The 18,173-nt window shown below is 38.5% G+C and overlaps 1 protein-coding gene across 6 annotated transcripts in view; it reads left to right on the top strand.

Moving 5' to 3' along the window:
- The first annotated feature begins 690 nt into the window (after nucleotides 1-690).
- ikzf1 (IKAROS family zinc finger 1 (Ikaros)) overlaps nucleotides 691-18,173 on the top strand; it is a 36,784-nt gene continuing 19,301 nt past the window's right edge. For 4 of the 6 annotated variants that reach the window (XM_062057699.1, XM_062057698.1, XM_062057697.1 and 1 more), the window contains exons 1-3: nucleotides 828-979; nucleotides 4,500-4,553; nucleotides 4,668-4,781. In XM_062057699.1, the coding sequence (XP_061913683.1) occupies nucleotides 838-979; nucleotides 4,500-4,553; nucleotides 4,668-4,781 (310 nt within the window). In that variant the 5' untranslated portion in view covers nucleotides 828-837. Of the gene's footprint in view, nucleotides 980-4,499; nucleotides 4,554-4,667; nucleotides 4,782-18,173 lie in introns of all 6 variants that reach the window. The other 2 variants (XM_062057694.1, XM_062057695.1) reach the window with 2 other exon arrangements.

The raw sequence follows: 18,173 nt of genomic DNA, 5'->3' as shown, positions 1-18,173 counted from the left end.
CCACAACATATAGTAACTTGTCGCACATCAATCAGTGCTCTTGATCATCCTGGTGATAAACAAAAAATTAGGACATCAAAATACACCCTACACAATTCACTGCATTAATTATTAATAAATAATTGTATTTGCTGAAGTTAGTCAGTCAGTCGATCTGTTAGCATAATAGCTCAAAATTTACGGGCAGATTTTGATGACACTTTGAAAAAATGTCAGAAAATGAATAAGGAACAAATGACTGGATCACGGTTTGAATTGAAGATTTTTTTTAAAGGGTTCCTTCCAAATGGGAACCAGGGCCTGGCAAAGGTCTACGCTCTCCAAAAGCTTTTCCAGTTGAATTATGCTCACTATTTCAGTGAGTGTAATATATGATGATGATGCTTCTGCAGGTCTGGGTGAGCATGCACACCTGTTAAAGTGAAAGTTGCCCTAGGTGAGAGCATGCCTCCTGACCTCATAAGGTACTTTAGGACCAGTGTCTTACAGTGGGGAACAACACCGAAGAAAAATCAATAAAGGGAGAGAGAAGTCATTAAGTGGGTAAGAAAGTATAATTTGTGGCAGCGTAGGAGCTGTCCAATATGCAAGTGAAGGGGTCCCCCTCCTCTTCCTCCCTCCTTTATCAGCATCCTCGGTGAGAATGAAATAAATAACCAATGAATGGTCCACTCTTCTTGCGCGCGCCTCATCCCATCTCATGCATGGCTGCCAGTGATGGTCTACTGGGTGTCAGCTTTTATTGGCACGACACAAAGCAAGTGCCAAGACGCCCCGCCACACACTGGGCCTGTGGATAAAAGCAAGCAAAATGAGTCAGTGGAGGACAGTGTAGTCATGTTGGGCTGGAACGAGGAAGTGCAGTGGAGAGGGGAGGGACTGAGGGCGCAGCTCCATGGGGCCGCGGCGCTGCGACCTTCTGCACATGGAGCCGGGGACAGTTGGAAGAACTTCATACTGCAAACTCAAGGAATAGCAGGTAAAGTGGCTTACAATGACTTTTTAGCTGAGAGAGAACCTTTCCGAGCTCTAAGACAGGACGAGACCTGTACATGAGGCGCAGCTCTGTCCTGTAGGTTTATTTTAGGAGGCATGCACCTGCTGGAAAAAAAAATGACTTTGGCGGCAGGTGCATCATCACATCTCGTCTCAACGCGCGCTTTTCTCTGCTGTGATACAAACACAACACTTTTTAAGAAAATCCCTACTTTTTCCCATCTGACCTTAATTTGGGATCCACAGAATTACAGCACATTTCTGAGAGTTTTCCATTTTCCATGTGACATTTTTTTCCCTGATTTTTAATTTTTTTCTAAATTTGGAGTAAAAATATATATCTTTTATTTGTATTTATTTCTTTTATTTGTGTCACCAAATTTGATAACAATTCCATACATCCCTTTTTTCTCTTCTGTTGTAACACCTGTTGCAACGGATGTACAGTATGCTCGACAGCAGAGCGCTGAAAAATTAAGATTGAACATTTACTTGAACAACTTTCTAGACCGTAAGCGCCGGCTCAAACACACAAGGCAATGCGAAAATATGTCAGCAAGGCTTAAACAGGAAGCTTACCGTGACTCTATGATCCATCGATAAATAATGTGATCATTTCCTGCACCTCGACGCCTGTTTCACAATTATGTAGTGTAACCGGAAGAAACAAATGTTTACAATATGCATAATTTTTTTCAAGGAGTATATAAATACACCAATGAAATAAAAAAATAAAAACAAATTCATATATTTTTTGCTTTTTGTCCCTATAGACTGCAATAATCATAAGAAATAATGACTTGGATATTGCCACTCAACTGTTTCTTTGCATGCAGTGGCTAAAATAAGTAACAATAAAAGGAAGTTTTAATTCTGTAAATTTACTCAAGCATACAGAAGTTATTTCACAAAAAAGCAACACTTCCCAAAAAATGTTTTCAGTTTTCCGTCTATTTAAAACTTGGAATCACACCTGCATGAAAAAAAAAAAGAAGAAAAAATACTTTGTTAGTAGCAGTGTTGCCCCGCAGAAGAAACAGACGCCAGTCAGTTATTAAAATGATTGTCAGAATAGCAGACTAGTGAAGTGTGTCACATGCAAAGAGAGGAAACTACTCTTCAGTGCATCTTTGTCACCCCCCAACTGGCCCCCAGAACACATCTGCTAATTCTAACACCTTCCATACATTTAATGATTTACTGATGAGAAGAATAAAATATACTTTATTCCAATAATAATTGATAGCACTTTATAGCTTCATTAGATCTGCATAATCCTTTCATTATTTCATATTTATTATAATGCAAACATTCACCTTAGGTGCTTTGAAGAAAAAAAAACATAACAGCACTATGACATAATTATTACTATACAGTTTAAATAAACTGGCATCTGAAAATAAATCTTATTTATATATGTTTTATCATTTACATCAAATGAAATAACTGGAGCTGGTAATGTCCTAATTGTTTAAATATTAAAATATTGTCACTGTGTGTAAGTTTTGGTGTTGTTTTTACACTCACTATACGCACTCTTCAAGTTACGGCTGCACAATTTAATATAGGAACTGCATTAAAAATGCGCTCTTATAAAAATGACACTCGGGGAGGTTATTAATTTAACAAATGTGTGGTTGTAGTTTGCACTGTGACACAGTGACAACGTATACACTACACTGCAAATGTACTGATAATTAATACCTTTGTGAAATGGTGTGTTAGATATTGTGCAGATGTGCCTAATAATGTGGCTGGTATGTTTATATTCCAATACTTTCAATTTACTATCATGGAAATATATGAATGCACACACACACACACACACACACACACACACACACACACACACGTTTTGGAGGTTCAACACTTCACTGGTGTGGTCCTCGGTATCTGTTAACGGTTTCGCTCTTTCTCATCTCCACCCTGCTTGTCGCTCTCTTTTGCTCTCTATGAGCACATGTCTCCACCCCCACCCTTTCCTCTCACAAACAAACACAAATGCACACACACACACACACACACACACACACACACTTACCTACACTAACGCAGGAGGACTACGAACCCTGTTAAGCCACAAGCCTCTTCCTGCCTCTCCTCACTTGTACTCAGACCAAAACTTTTCCAGTACTCCTCCACACACACACACACACACACACACACACACACACACACACACACACACACACACACACGCACATGCTTGTAAGTTATTTTAAATATGTATTTAAATACAGTAGGCGCATGGAAAGTAATGAAAAAGCACGGCGGTAAAGTTTGCTGAAATGAACTGCACTTCCTGACGAGACAGTGAGTGCCATACTTTCCAGAAGCTTATGCAAGTTTGGTTGAAAGTAGGATCTTACTTTTTATTTTGTCAGCATGCCCCCACCAACACATCCGTGTTTCCCCTCACACACCATCTGCCCAGAAAAAGGGCACAAGAGAATATATATAGTATACCCCCACCACCCTCTGACCTCCAAAGTCCACATTCAGAAGGTGGCGGTGCAGCACGCAAACACCCTGCGTGGTTTGCAGCAAATCATCTGCACCAGTGACCTTTGCCCCCCACCCCCAAGCACAAGCTCTGGACTTGACGCCGCAAAATATTGTGTTGTTTCGACACATTAGCCTTCCCACTGTTTGTTCCAAATGTGTGGAGCCATCTGTCAGTTAAACAGGAAGGCCTGCTGTAGGTTCCCCTTCTCCCTAGGGCTTGTTTCACTATTTTCGGGAGCTTCACTTCTCCCTGTGTGGCTTCTTGGCCTGGCCAGCAGGCCCCACCGAGGGCTTCTTGAAGTGGCGGAGGCTGTCGGGGCCCATCTGCTGCAGGCTTGAGGGCCATCCATTATTAATGGGGCCACGAGCACTGGCGGCGACTCCTCAGATAGTCAGCCCTGGCCGGAGAATGCGCACTTCTGGACTGTCTTCAAAAAAAACAAAAAAAACTAAAACTAACAAAGGAACTTCTCCATCCTCCATCCTGTTTGTCTTTCTTCTTCAACTCCTTTCTTCAATCTATCCGTCGTATATCTCACTGACACCCTTGCCTCGCGCAGCCTTGGCTCCCTCCTCTCTTAGGGTTGTGACTGCGACTCGCAGGCTCAGCCATGCATGCTCAGTAAATTAGAAAGAACACGAGCGGCGATCAGCTGGGCACGGCGAGCGCCCACATCCTCACTGACCTGGGGCCAGTTAATTTTCTGCTTAATTTTGCCGCAGTCACTTTGCATTTTTTAGATGATATTAACAATAAATAACAAATGTGGTTTGAAAGCCCATTCCCAACATACACCCCGGCTATATCGGCGGGCTCCATCAGCCGCCATCCACTCTTAGACTTGTAATGAAATTGTCTCGGTAAAGTAATGTGGGCGACAGCAGTGTGACAGGAGTGATCTCACCGAGGTGACACGGAGCACACCTTCTAGCTTTGTGTAGCACCTGCTCTTGATTAAACATACATACTTTTTACATCTCAATCTCTCCCCCATTAGAGTACTTGCACCGCATGGAGACGGAGGAGGCCCAGGAAATGGCCCCCATGCCAGGTAATTGACTGCAGCACGATTGAAATGTAGACACAAAAAAAAAATTAAAACCACCACGAGGTAATTTCGGTCCTGCTGAGAGTAACGGGCGCTTGCTGATGTGTGTCACCCCAGGTCGAGACAGCCCCCCTGCCAACGATGCAGCCGAGGAGGCAGAGGAGCCCATGGCCATCCCTGAGGACCTGTCAGCTGGCTCCGCCCACCAGCAGACCAACAGAGGGGACAAAGGTATGCTACAGACTACGTCACACTAAAAAGTTCATCATAACAGAGGCTATACTCTGTTCTACTCTCCCTAAACAACCAAGCAATAAAATAACGCAAAGATTTTATGTATTATTATTGTGCATTATGTTGGTGTTGTGAATATTATTATGATGATTACAATATTTAAATATTTTACTGCTTTACACAAACGCATTTACAGTAGTATCTCACTATACACTTGTATCTCAAATCGTCTCCCATTGATATGAAATGACTTTCAATTTAATCGGTGCTTGCCACACCCAAAACCGCCCAATTTGAACATCTAACATGCCTTTTAAAACACAAACTTTTAGATAAGAAATGTTGCATGAAAATCATTACAGTAGAATGTAGTACAAACAACTACAGTACTTTTATGAAGTAATGTAATGATAAGGTACAGCATTTACCTTGGAGTGTGGACTTCTACGGTAGGTCCTTCCAGCTGCTTTGCCGTCAAACACAATCAGCAGCTCTTCCATATTTTCATGGATAAATGTTCGTTTTGGGTTTTTTTGACATTCTCAGCTGGCTTTAAAATCATTCTGATTCAGTATGGTGCAGACTAGCATTAATACGCTAGTAATTTTTTGGAATGATTAATTTCTTTCATTCTAAGAATATGTTCTTCTCAGTACTGTCTTTCACACTCACTTTCTTCCTTATTTCCATCTTTAGTTACAAGCTCATGCTCGGGAGGAAGACATTATGTTTTTTGCCTTATCTTATAAGGTTCACTGTGCCATTTGCTGCAGACACTAATGGCAGGGATGCTTGGAACTAATTAGTTTTGCTTGAATTTGAAACATAACAATTAGCTAAGAGACAGCTATTACCTTAAAACACTCTTAGGTTGGTGTACTCTTACATTGAGGTACCACTGTATTTGGGTTAATCTTTAGGGTTAGGGTTAGAGTTAAATAATTTATTTAGACTTAAATGAGTGCCCTTTAAAGGGTTAAGGAGAGCTGTAATCACTCCCGAAGCAGCAGTTGAATCCAAATTTTGTCTGCATCAAAAAAAATACATCCATTTTTTTAACATGACTTTTTGCACATCAAAGGGAAAATATGTGCAGCTTCTAATTCAAAGGCACACATTTAGATCATTGGCAGGAAAGGTTAAAACAAATCCTGATCCATGGCATGTAATTAACAAGCCAAATCTTAAGGAATAGTTAATGTGGCCTTGATTTGAGTCTGCATGTCAACATCAGGCCAGGGAATATCCCGGTGAAGCTAAGGATGCGAGGGAGCTCCCTTCTGTGCTTTATATTTATCCAAAATCTCCAATCATGTCTGCTGTAGCAATAGTGCATCAAATATGTCATCATGAGGCCTTAAACACACCTGATAAATCCTATAATCAATGTACAGATATGGGTAAACGGGGTGGTTGTCACTTGTCAAAGTGGAGGAGTAAGTGGGGATATTGTACCGGGGCCCCAAGCACAGGGGGCCCTAGGCTTTTGTAAAGTTTGTATAATTTTTTTTCTGTCATTTAAATATGTAAGTTATAAAAACAACATCATACATGTTCAGCTAAAAATAAATGGTGCCCTAAAAGTTTAATGATAAGGTTGTTTGAATGAAATGGAGAATGTCTAAGACTGCCTAAACTCTTTTTTAAAAATACCAAATGGGTCGTTCCACCTGGATGGCAAACGTTTCACTCAACGCAGACGTCATAACGACATCAAGGTTCACCTTTCACACACAGCACCATCGTTTTGGAATAACGTTTTGCCACAATCTATTTGTGGCAGCATAAGAGAAATGTATGTGCAAGTTTCACTTTTGCATCCCGTTGTCGATAGCTGTGGTGCGTTCAAAGACCCTCAATTACAGTTAAAAACAGAGGTGACACTAGTTTTTGAAGACACGAGGAGGCTTAAACCCCAGGAGATGCATTAATAACAATATGATCATAACAAGAATGATGTATTAATATGATTCATATTACCCACAGATGACAATCCTAAGTGTATCATCTTTGTAATCATATTCAAGTGAATAATGACAGGTTGTAAGATTGTTTAAAGTTATATTCTGGCCACTTCATATTGAGTTTAACGGCACTTAAAAAAAATTAAACCAAATTGTTCATCAATTAATACATTTTATTTGTAACATGTAACAACTTGACAGGCACACTTTTTTGCTCAAGTGATCAACCAGAGTGAGAAGATTGTCTGGTCCCACCCCTGTGCCATAAGCAGCGTTCTGGGGGCTTAGGTGGCTTTACCTACATATGAGCTCATCAAGTTATGTTTAACCCATCTTCAAAAAGTCAAAAACGTAGATAGGTTTTTATATGTGTTTTTAAAAGCTGGTTTTACCCAAATCCATGCAAAATATTTTTTTTTAGTGCATGTAAAATTACCAAGATTGTGTGTATGAAGCGGCAGTGTTGGGCGGCCCTTTAGAAGACTTGTGTATGGCCACCCAGAATGTATACCCCTGGTCACACTCTTTATAAATGTCTCTCAACTGGAGGTTGTTGTCTTTTAAATTCTGGTACGTAAATTTACAAGTTTAGGATGACAGCTCACCTACATAGTCTTCTCTAGAGTAAGATGGCTGAACTTAAGCTGAAAGGACTTGTTTTGAATGTCAAATTGAAAATATTCAGCTCTGTAGTATTTGTCTTCTAGTCATTTACACAATAGCTTTATAACAAAACAAGTGTTACCCTTAAAAAGTGTGAAGGGAAAGCCATTGTTATTACCTTGTTGTCACATGGTTGTTAGCCTTGGTGCTAGCAAAACATTCTAGTTGGGGTTGGTCTTCACATTCTCATTAAGGTTGGTGGTCAAGTACACTCATATATACAGTAGTACCTCGACTTTAATTGGTTCTGTGATGCAGCTTGTGCCTTAAAAAATCTTGTACAAACAGAAATGAATTGAAAACAATTTAATTGGTGTTTGGCCCTTTTAAACAGCACACTTTTAACATGTAACTTCACTTTTAAAAAGAAAAACAAACTTTTAGATAAGAAATATTGTATCATAAACAATTTAATAGAATGTACTACAAACACCTATAGTAGTTTTGAGATGTGGTGCTCAAAAGATGCAATAAGTAAATAATAATATACTTCAGAAGTGGTCCAGAAGTTGTTTCTGATGCAAAACAATAGATATGAATAAACAGGTTTTTGTATGTAAAGAACTAAGTCTTGTATCATATAAAAATAATATTTAAAAATCAATCTATGAAATAAATTAAAATCAAAATGAAAGTATTTAACACACTTATATATGTAAGTACATTTAATGTTAGTACCTTTAAGTTAAGAATTATGAATATCTTTATACACATGAAATGTTTGTTGTAGGTAACACATATTTTTTTACCGTGTACATTTTTTTAAATGAATGCATGGAGGAATAAGCAAGTCAACATAAGCTGTTGCTTCAGCTTGTGCCTGTTCAGTCAAAAAAGGTTTTCTTTTTTTCTAATATTTCATTATGTTTTGCCTTTTTGAAAGTATATGGACACACTGTTGGGTATAAGTGCGTGTACTTCACTGAAATACATGTAGTAAAACCACCAAACTAAACTAAGTAATGTAGTAATAACATACAGCATCTACCACGGAGAGTGGACTTCTACGGTATCTCAGTCTAGCTTATTCTACGTCACACACACCAGGAGCAGCTACTCCATATTTTCATGGATAAATATTCGCCATTTAGAAATTATTTAAACTTTCTTGGCCGGATTTGGACTGCTTTTGCTTCAGTATGGTGCAGACTAGGGTTGCACGGTATACCAGTACTAATGAAGTACCGCGGTACTACTGCATTAAAAAAGCCACTATACTGCATTTGAAAAATCACACTATCAGCAGATTTTCAATGTTTACCTGGATAAATGTCCGCCTTCTAGAAAAAGGATCTTGGCTGTCGTGATACTCATTCTGTTTCAGTGTGGTGCAGACTTGCAGTGATAAACCCGAACAGTTTCGCTAAGATGGTCATGTTTTTGATGATTTATTTCTTTAATTCAATGATCATACACTTCTTACCAGCACGTTCTTCCTTCATATGGTTGTAAAAACAAACGTACGTCCATTTCTTGCTATACGCTAATGGTATCAAGTAGGGCATTGGATGTTTTGGGTGGATTGTACGTGGTTGGCATTCGCTGTGCCAGTAGGCTTGCATTTAAACCATTTAAGCTTCAGTTTAATCAAGAGAATGACTTCTGCAAGATATTTTGATGATAAACAATTCCTACTACAGTCGAGCAGAAAGTGTGACAACTCACCCCGTTCTCACCTGTATCTAAAAAATGCATGCAAACTTTTTTGCAAAAGATTTGAGATGATGACTGTTTTCAGGTGCAATTGGTGCCCTACAGTCACACCAATTGTGGGTATAATTTGGACACGCTTGTCCTCCTATCAAGCTTGTATCCTATTGGTGTTTTTCCACTCATCCAGATAACTGCAAAGATTAGCAGCACTTAGTGTGAAATGAAAAGCGAGAGGAAACTGAAATAGGATGTGTAAGAGTTTCCTAAGAAAGAAGTTGCCGTCAGACAGTTTCAACACTCTGGGAGATAAAGAGTTCAGGAACAAGGCCAACAACCTCGAAAAAATTGCATATCGCTGCGCACCTGCACACACACACACATGCACACACATACAAACACACGCACACATTTACATTTAGTTTGGTTGAGCACAATAAGGAAAAATAACAATAAATGTAAAATATTTGGGCCAACAGAGGTAAAATTAATGCAGGAATTGTATATGTGTGTGTGTGTGTGTGTGTGTGTGTGTGTGTGTGTGTGTGTGTGTGTGTGTGTGTGTGTGTGTGTGTGTGTGTGTGTGTGTGTGTGTGTGTGTGTGTGTGTGTGTGTGTGTGTGTGTGTGTGTGTGTGTGTGTGTGTGTGTGTGTGTGTGTGTGTAGGCGCGTGCATGTTCGCGTGTGTGTTGTACTTCCCTAAACACTCAGTTTGATCCTGTGTAAGCAACTCATGTCAATGCCACTGAGATACAATTCTCAAATATGCAGCCATGATTTACTGGCCATAAAATTGGGTATAGCTGTCTTCATATTGGACCCCGAAAGGAAGCACATTGTTGCTTAGCCTGCTTGCATATGTCCTTCTATTGGACATCATTACATTGAGCAAGTGTGCAAGCGGCAAGATGAAACATCCCCAAATTTAACCCAGAGAAACACAAGATTGTGAGAAAAAAAAAATTGTAGGGAAAACAATAGTTTGACAGTAGAGGGCATATGTTTGTGTATTAGTGCTGTGAGTATTACCTTTTGTCTGTAACAGGAACCCTCTGGCAGGCTCAGCGTGTGTTTCCACACAGCAACACCCGCTATCTAACTTCCCATATCTGCTATCTATCAACACCAAAATGTGCCAATTACTTCTGCCACGGGATGTTCTTCTTCTTTGTTTGCAAATTAAGGATAGCATGTATCCACTTTGGCCTACAGCCATTTCATTGCTGCGTGGTTAGTCTGTTTGACCAACACTGACACTGCAGCTTCCCAAAACAAGCAAATCAGGATATGCGACTGTGACAATCATATCATGTCAAAAACTTTGTTCCTACTCCCGGTTCACTTGTAACTTCCCCATATCCATGAGCTGTTGGGTGAGGGGGGAGAGCAGCCCAGCATTCACGGTTCCCTTCTGTCTGGTTCTGGTCACACGACAGTGCCGCTGCAGCTGTGCTGCAGTAAGAGAAGTGACAACTACAGCCAAAGGTTTCATAGCTCCAAGTTAATGTCATCTTTGAAACATGGGTTTCATTCAAAAATGGGTCATTCATTAGCTTGCTGTAACTGTCTCAAAATAAACTCATTTTCTGTCTTCTTTCCCCAACTCTAGATCTAATAATGATTACACTACTCGGAATGTGTATTCGCCCATCTCAGACGATTTTTTCTCATACAGAAGTACCTCAACTTACAAGCTTAATTGGTGCTGTGACGGAGTTCTTAACTCGAAACACTTGTACCACAAGTCAACGTTACAATGTAACGTGCCTTTTTAAAAAAACAAAGATATATAACTACTACTGCCTATAAACCATACAACAGAATGTACTACTAACAATTACAGTGGTTTTATGAAGTTATGTCATAATAGTGTACATTATTTACCTTTGATAGTGGACTTCCACCTTCCAGCTGCTTTTCCATCAAACACACCTTCAACAGCTACTCCATATTTTTTGGGATAAATATCTGCCATTTAGAAATAATTTCAACTTACTTGGACAGCATTAGAGTCATTTTGCTTCAGTGTGGTGCAGATTAGGGTTGTACGCTATTCCGGTACCAATGGAGTGCCGCGGTATTAATGAATTAAAAAATGCCCTGTACTGCATTTGAAAAATACCTGTACTTTTTTTTTCATGCAACTAATGCTTTCAGGTAGTTTAGATACATCTTTCAAATTGTATTTATCAAATATGCAATCAGGTCAATGTGCAGGACATTTTGCTTAAGAAAACAAATATTTTACAGTTAGTTTTATCATGTATTTATATGTTTTCATTTTCTGGAGACGCAAATTGCACTGATTTCGTGCAATTTGCAGATCAGTTCTATCAAAGGCTGACTTTTTGGTCCTTTCAGTAAGTTTTTGCTGTATTTTTGGCCATTAGTTTTGTGGTGGTAGTCCATTATATTTGATTTTCCCAAGAGGGTTTTTTTATGTTGAATTTAAAAATGTCAATGTCCAATTCTTTATTGTACGATACACTAGCAGTTATTCAAAAACACCACAAAGTCAAACATGACATATAACTTAATTTGTCAAAGGGCATAAAAACATTTTGGATTCACTTTTTTTTTTCTTTTACTTTTCTTGATGACATTTCTCAATCAACTTCAATCAACTTCAGTACTCAACAAAAATACCAAACATGTAATGTTTTTAATGTCTGTTTCTACCCGTTAAAGGCCTTTTAATCAAATGATGTCAATTAGTATGATTTTGCATTACGTGAGTTTAAACTTGTGATTGGTCAAAATAAAAATAAAAACAGATTTTTAGGACTAAAGTTCATAGAGAAGTTCAAGCAAAAAGAGTAAAAAAGAAATGTGAATCCAAAATGTTTTCAAAAACTTAAAGACTTGTATGGCTTTATGGCCTGTTTGGCTTTGAATGTAATTAAAATATGTTTTTAACTGTGCATCAAACATCACAAGTGCCAAAACAAAGTAATTATAGAAGCGATTCTACAAAATGTGACAATAAGTATTCAATTTAATATATGGTAAATCAGTCTGCAGCCCCCGGATCATCTTTCACATAATAAAAGTGCAGGTAATGTAAATCAAACTTGCCCAAAAGTATTAACTGCTAGTTTTTTTAGAAATGATTGGTCATTGTTACAATAATAGCTAATACTAACATAAATAATCAGGTAAAATTGCAAGGCAGTTCATATAATTGTTGTAATGTCTTTGTTTTAAGGACAGGGACAGTGCATATATTAATAAACATTTCTGTCAATATGCCAGTGTTATGCAAGTGGATGATGAGCTACATTTGTTCTATTCAAAATTATGTGAGGCTGAAGCAAAAAAAAAACCAGAAAAGTCAACCTGCTTCAGTTAGATGTTGTTTTACAATTCCTTTCCCTGCATGCTTCCCTTTCTGTCACTTCTCCATAATTCTTGGTATTTCAGTTGGCCTGAAGCTTCCCCTTTTCCATGGATTCCAATGTTTCATGATTTCCACTTCTTCCTCTTCAGTTGTAAGAGCAGAGGGTTTGAAGTGTGGGCTGCATGTGAACATGACACGCAAACCACAGCTTGGCAACTTGTATGATGTGTCAGTTCTCAGCAGTCTTTCTAAAGTCATCTGTTGGCAAACCAGGGAGGAGGTTGTTGTCGAGCACTTCTCTTTTCTGGAAACGCCACAAGTCAGATGGAGATGATGGCTCTGATACTTTCTTATTATTAAGCACACACAATATAAGTGCCGATGATGCGTAAAGGATAAACATGACAAAAGTTTGTGTGCATATTGATGGAACGCTGCCTGTCGTCCTTAGTTTCACACAACTTCCTGTGTCTCTGTTTCCTGTTTATCTCGCTGTCATTTGTTCACCAAAGTGCGATAGTGTGAGATGATCTGCATCTTTTCATCTCAGCGCTGACAGCATGCAACTTTTCCACCTGTGAATAAACATTTTGCTGCCGGAGAAATTTAGCATGCAGGAAATGCCTTACTTGACATAAATAATCATTTCAAAAGGGTAATGACTAAAATCATAGACTTAAAGTGAGAAAATAATGTATTTAATGTATTAGTTCCCTTTAATCTGTAATTTAAAAAATGATCACGATGCAAAACTTTTGCAACTGTAGGCATTTATGATGTGCATTGTAAGATATAGCTACATATACAAATATAAAACACTACCTCTATGAATGTATCTGATTAGAGATTAAATAAATAGACATATTACAAGATTCACAGAAAATGCAGAAACAAAACTGTTAGTTATAAAATAAAAAAATGCCGTATTGACAAAAAATTTGACCTGACACCTGAAACCTGAATATAAGACAAGCACTCAATTTTGAAACCCGTTTTGGGAAAATACTGTAATTGTTTAAGACAAAATAAAGGACAAAAAAGACATCACATTTTTATTATCAGTGAAATAACAACTCGTAGATTGCATTAAATAAATAAAAAGATATATATATATATATATATGTTTTTTGTTTTTTTTTCTGCTTTGTTGATCACCTTCCACCCTTTATGCACCTACCTATAACCTACCTTTTCACAAGTGTTTTTGATTATACTTTAGGCATAGAAAACATTTCAACAATTAAAAAAACAAAACATAACTTTTAAAGTTAAAGTACCAATGATTGTCACGCACACACTAAGTGTGGTGAAATTATTCTCTGCATTTGACACATCACCCTTGATCACCCCCTGGGAGGTGAGGGGAGCAGTGAGCAGCAGCTGTGGCCGTACCCGAGAATCATTCTTGGTGATTCAACCCCCAATTCCAACCCTTGATGCTGAGTGCCAAGCAGGGAGGTAATGGGTCCCATTTCTGTAGTCTTTGGTAGGACTCGGCCGGGGTTTGAACACGACCTACCGATCTCAGGGCAGACACTCTAACCACTAGGCCACTGAGTTCCAAGGAGTTTAAAGGGTAAAATGAGTGGACAGAATTCATTTGAATTTTAATTGATGAAATTAATTACCAAGGAAAAACAAAGTAAATAGGACTTTGTCAACATGCTTTTATATCATCTTTAAAAATGTGTCAACATATTCCAATATTGTTAAATGTATTTTAGGAACATTCAGCTTTCTGTTTCAAAACTTTTTTTTTTTTAACATGAATATAATGATAGGGAACATAGTATTCACGAAATATTGCTACATTCTAATAACTTTATTTATATTCTAATAACATAAATTAATGAACTAGTATGAAGTATTTTCAAAATCAACAATACTATACATTGCAGTCAAAATAAAACCTGATGCATTAATTCCATGTAAGTGGTCACATGATTAACCTTAAATTCCTCCATCCATCCATCCATTTTCTACCGCTTGTCCCTCTCGGGGTCGTGTCAACGCACAAAACCAATACTTAAAAATGTTAAGAATTAGAGTTGTTGCTTGATGTCCTCGTGTTTTTATATATGCAAAGGTAGGAATGGACAGATATTCCTTGCCTGTTCTGCACTCTGTCAACAATCTTGCTTTTGAGGAATTTTTTTATTTTTTTATTTTTTTTGCACTTACAACAGACGACCAATGAGTGGCAGTATATGACATGACACGTTAGCGTCCACTGCAGCAACTGTTGCACAATTTGGTCATTAAGACTCATGTTTGCAGGAAAAACATCCTTTGAATAATGTCCACTGTAGTGACAAATTTCCATGGAAGGGTTAAAAACTCCTCCTTAGTGGTCTGTTGACTTACATAACCTGTGCGCCACATCTCTCCACGTTACTGGTGTGTGTGAGAGACGGAAGAAAACCTCTGACCAGGAGGAATTTTGTTTTCATGAGTAATCTGCCTAAATATAAGACAATAGGGGGGATACTGTTTAATACAATATATTTAAATGATAGAAAGCCAACATATTATTTAGGGTACTTTATTGTTACACCTTGTGAAAAGGATATATAATACTCCAACAAGTTGTTATTTGGAATATGTTGATTCACAGAAAGGAATCATATGTTTAAGGCTGAATTTAAACTGCGGAGCCGAATGCCCAATCCCTATTCTCGTTCGCAGTATAATTAAGTAACAATCACACAACAACAAATGAGACAAATCAAAATGAAATATACTATATTATTAAAAAAACATGACATATTAGATAAGTGTATGATAGTAGGGGTGTCCAGTCTGATATTGATAATGTTACTTCCTGGAACTGAAGGTTCCTGTGGAAGGGTGCTGGTTGTGTTTCCACCGCATTTCACAGTTCAGGGTACTTTATACAAATCAGGCTGATGACGTGTGAAAGAGTAGTACAGTATATTTTTACACTGATACCATGTAAATAAACAGACAATATTACAAACCCCGTTTCCATATGAGTTGTGAAATTGTGTTAGATGTAAATATAAACGGAATACAATGATTTACAAATCATTTTCAACCCATATTCAGTTGAATATGCTACAAAGACAACATATTTGATGTTCACACTGATAAAAAAAAAATTTTTAGCAAATAATCATTAACTTTAGAATTTGATGCCAGCAACACGTGACAAAAAAGTTGGGAAAGGTGGTAATAAATACTGATAAAGTTGAGGAATGCTCATCAAACACTTATTTGGAACATCCCACAGGTGAACAGGCAAATTGGGAACGGTGGGTGCCATGATTGGGTATAAAAGTAGATTCCATGAAATGCTCAGTCATTCACAAACAAGGATGGGGCGAGGGTCACCCCTTTGTCAACTAATGCGTGAGCAAATTGTTGAACAGTTTAAGAAGAACCTTTCTCAACCAGCTATTGCAAGGAATTTAGGGATTTCACCATCTACGGTCCGTAATATCATCAAAGGGTTCAGAGAATCTGGAGAAATCACTGCACGTAAGCAGCTAAGCCTGTGACCTTCGATCCCTCAGGCTGTACTGCATCAACAAGCGACATCAGTGTGTAAAGGATATCACCACATGGGTTTAGGAACACTTCAGAAACCCACTGTCAGTAACTACACTTGGTCGCTACATCTGTAAGTGCAAGTTAAAACTCTCCTATGCAAGGCGACAACCGTTTATCAACAACACCCAGAAACGCCGTCAGCTTCGCTGGGCCTGAGCTCATTTAAGATGGACTGATACAAAGTGGAAAAGTGTTCTGTGGTCTGACGAGTCCACATTTCAAATTGTTTTTGGAAACTGTGGACGTCGTGTCCTCCGGACCAAAGAGGAAACGAACCATCCGGATTGTTATAGGCGCAAAGTTGAAAAGCCAGCATCTGTGATGGTATGGGGGTGTATTAATGCCCAAGGCATGGGTAACTTACACATCTGTGAAGGCGCCATTAATGCTGAAAGGTACATACAGGTTTTGGAGCAACATATGTTGCCATCCAAGCAACGTTACCATGGACGCCCCTGCTTATTTCAGCAAGACAATGCCAAGCCACGTGTTACATCAACGTGGCTTCATAGTAAAATAGTGCAGGTACTAGACTGGCCTGCCTGTAGTCCAGACCTGTCTCCCATTGAAAATGTGTGGCGCACTATGAAGCCTAAAATACCACAACGGAGACCCCCGGACTGTTGAACAACTTAAGCTGTACATCAAGCAAGAATGGGAAAGAGTTCCACCTGAGAAGCTTAAAAAATGTGTCTCCTCAGTTCCCAAACGTTTACTGAGTGTTGTTAAAAGGAAAGGCCATGTAACACAGTGGTGAACATGCCCTTTCCCAACTACTTTGGCACGTGTTGTAGCCATGAAATTCTAAGTTAATTATTATTTGCAAAAAAAATATAAAGTTTATGAGTTTGAACATCAAATATCTTATCTTTGTAGTGCATTCAATTGAATATGGGTTGAAAAGGATTTGCAAATCATTGTATTCCGTTTACATTTACATCTAACACAATTTCCCAACTCATATGGAAACGGGCTTTGTAGTCATATGTATTTTAGTCAAGTGAAAGTAAACAAAAATACAAAGCAATATAATATACAAAACAATCATTTTAAAAGCAAAGTTTACCGATTTTTACATAAAAAGTCAGGCTTTCGTCAACAGTCGGAAAGCCGTCCCCTCAGTAAACGATAAATTCATGACGGTCAGTCGATTCCTTTTGGTCTGTCTGAGCTGTAAACAGTGTTGGGACTAACGCGTTACAAAGTAACATGTTACTGTAACGCCGTTAGTTGCGCTGCAGTGACATGTTTCTGATTCTTCCTCTGCGCTCTGTGTGTGTCTGGGTGTGGGAAGCGGAGGGCTGGGGAGGGAGGTGCGCAATATAACGTAAACCGTTGGCCAACCAAAAAGTAACCACAGAACACTAGTGTTCTGTGGTTACTTTTTGATTGGCCAAGCGGACGTGACGACAGGCTGTCCTCACTCAGGTCCGCACGGACCTGGAGGGGGCGTGCCTTAAGTCCGGCTGGAAATCGGGAGAGAAATTCGGGAGAATGGTTGTCCAGGGGAGAGGAACTGAAATTCGGGAGGGTTGGCAAGTATGAGATATTCTCACTTCTTTTCTTTTGTCGAGCACAAAGAAAATAACATTTTAGTTAAATGTAAGTTGTGTCTTGGATCAAAGATCCCGTCTACTGCCCAAAACAACAATTCAAATCTGCCTGGTTAGGCTTTGTGTAGGTCACGTGTCTTCCTTAGGTGAAGCCAGGTTTACAGCTATGTTGTTATTATGCTGTTTGTTACTTATGTATGTTATGTTGCAGCTATTTAAAATAGTTTTGTCAATTTTTTCTGGCCTGAAATAAATTGGCCCTTTGAAACATATCTTTGTCTTTGTGTGTTGTATGTAGACCACATTGCTTAGCAGAGTTCAGTGATGCAAATGCATGTAAAGTTGATCAACACATTGTATTATTCTCCAGTGCAATAACAGTACTGACATGAAGGCTAAAAGGGCATTAATGGGAGCTTTAAAAAAAAAAAGTAGAAGAAGTAACTAAATAGTTACTTTTCACAGTAACGCATTACTTTTTGGTGTAAGTAACTGAGTTAGTAACTGAGGTACTTTTGAAATAAAGTAACGAGTAACTGTAACTAGTTACTGGTTTTCAGTAACTAACCCAACACTGGCTGTAAATAACAATATATAAGTAAGAAATGCCAGTTTTGGCCTGTTAGCATTAGCATTCGGTTCACTCAGGTTGA

This window comes from Entelurus aequoreus, linkage group LG09 (assembly GCF_033978785.1).
Source record: "Entelurus aequoreus isolate RoL-2023_Sb linkage group LG09, RoL_Eaeq_v1.1, whole genome shotgun sequence".
Lineage (NCBI taxonomy): Eukaryota > Metazoa > Chordata > Actinopteri > Syngnathiformes > Syngnathidae > Entelurus > Entelurus aequoreus.
This window is presented reverse-complemented; position numbering and strand designations above follow the sequence as displayed.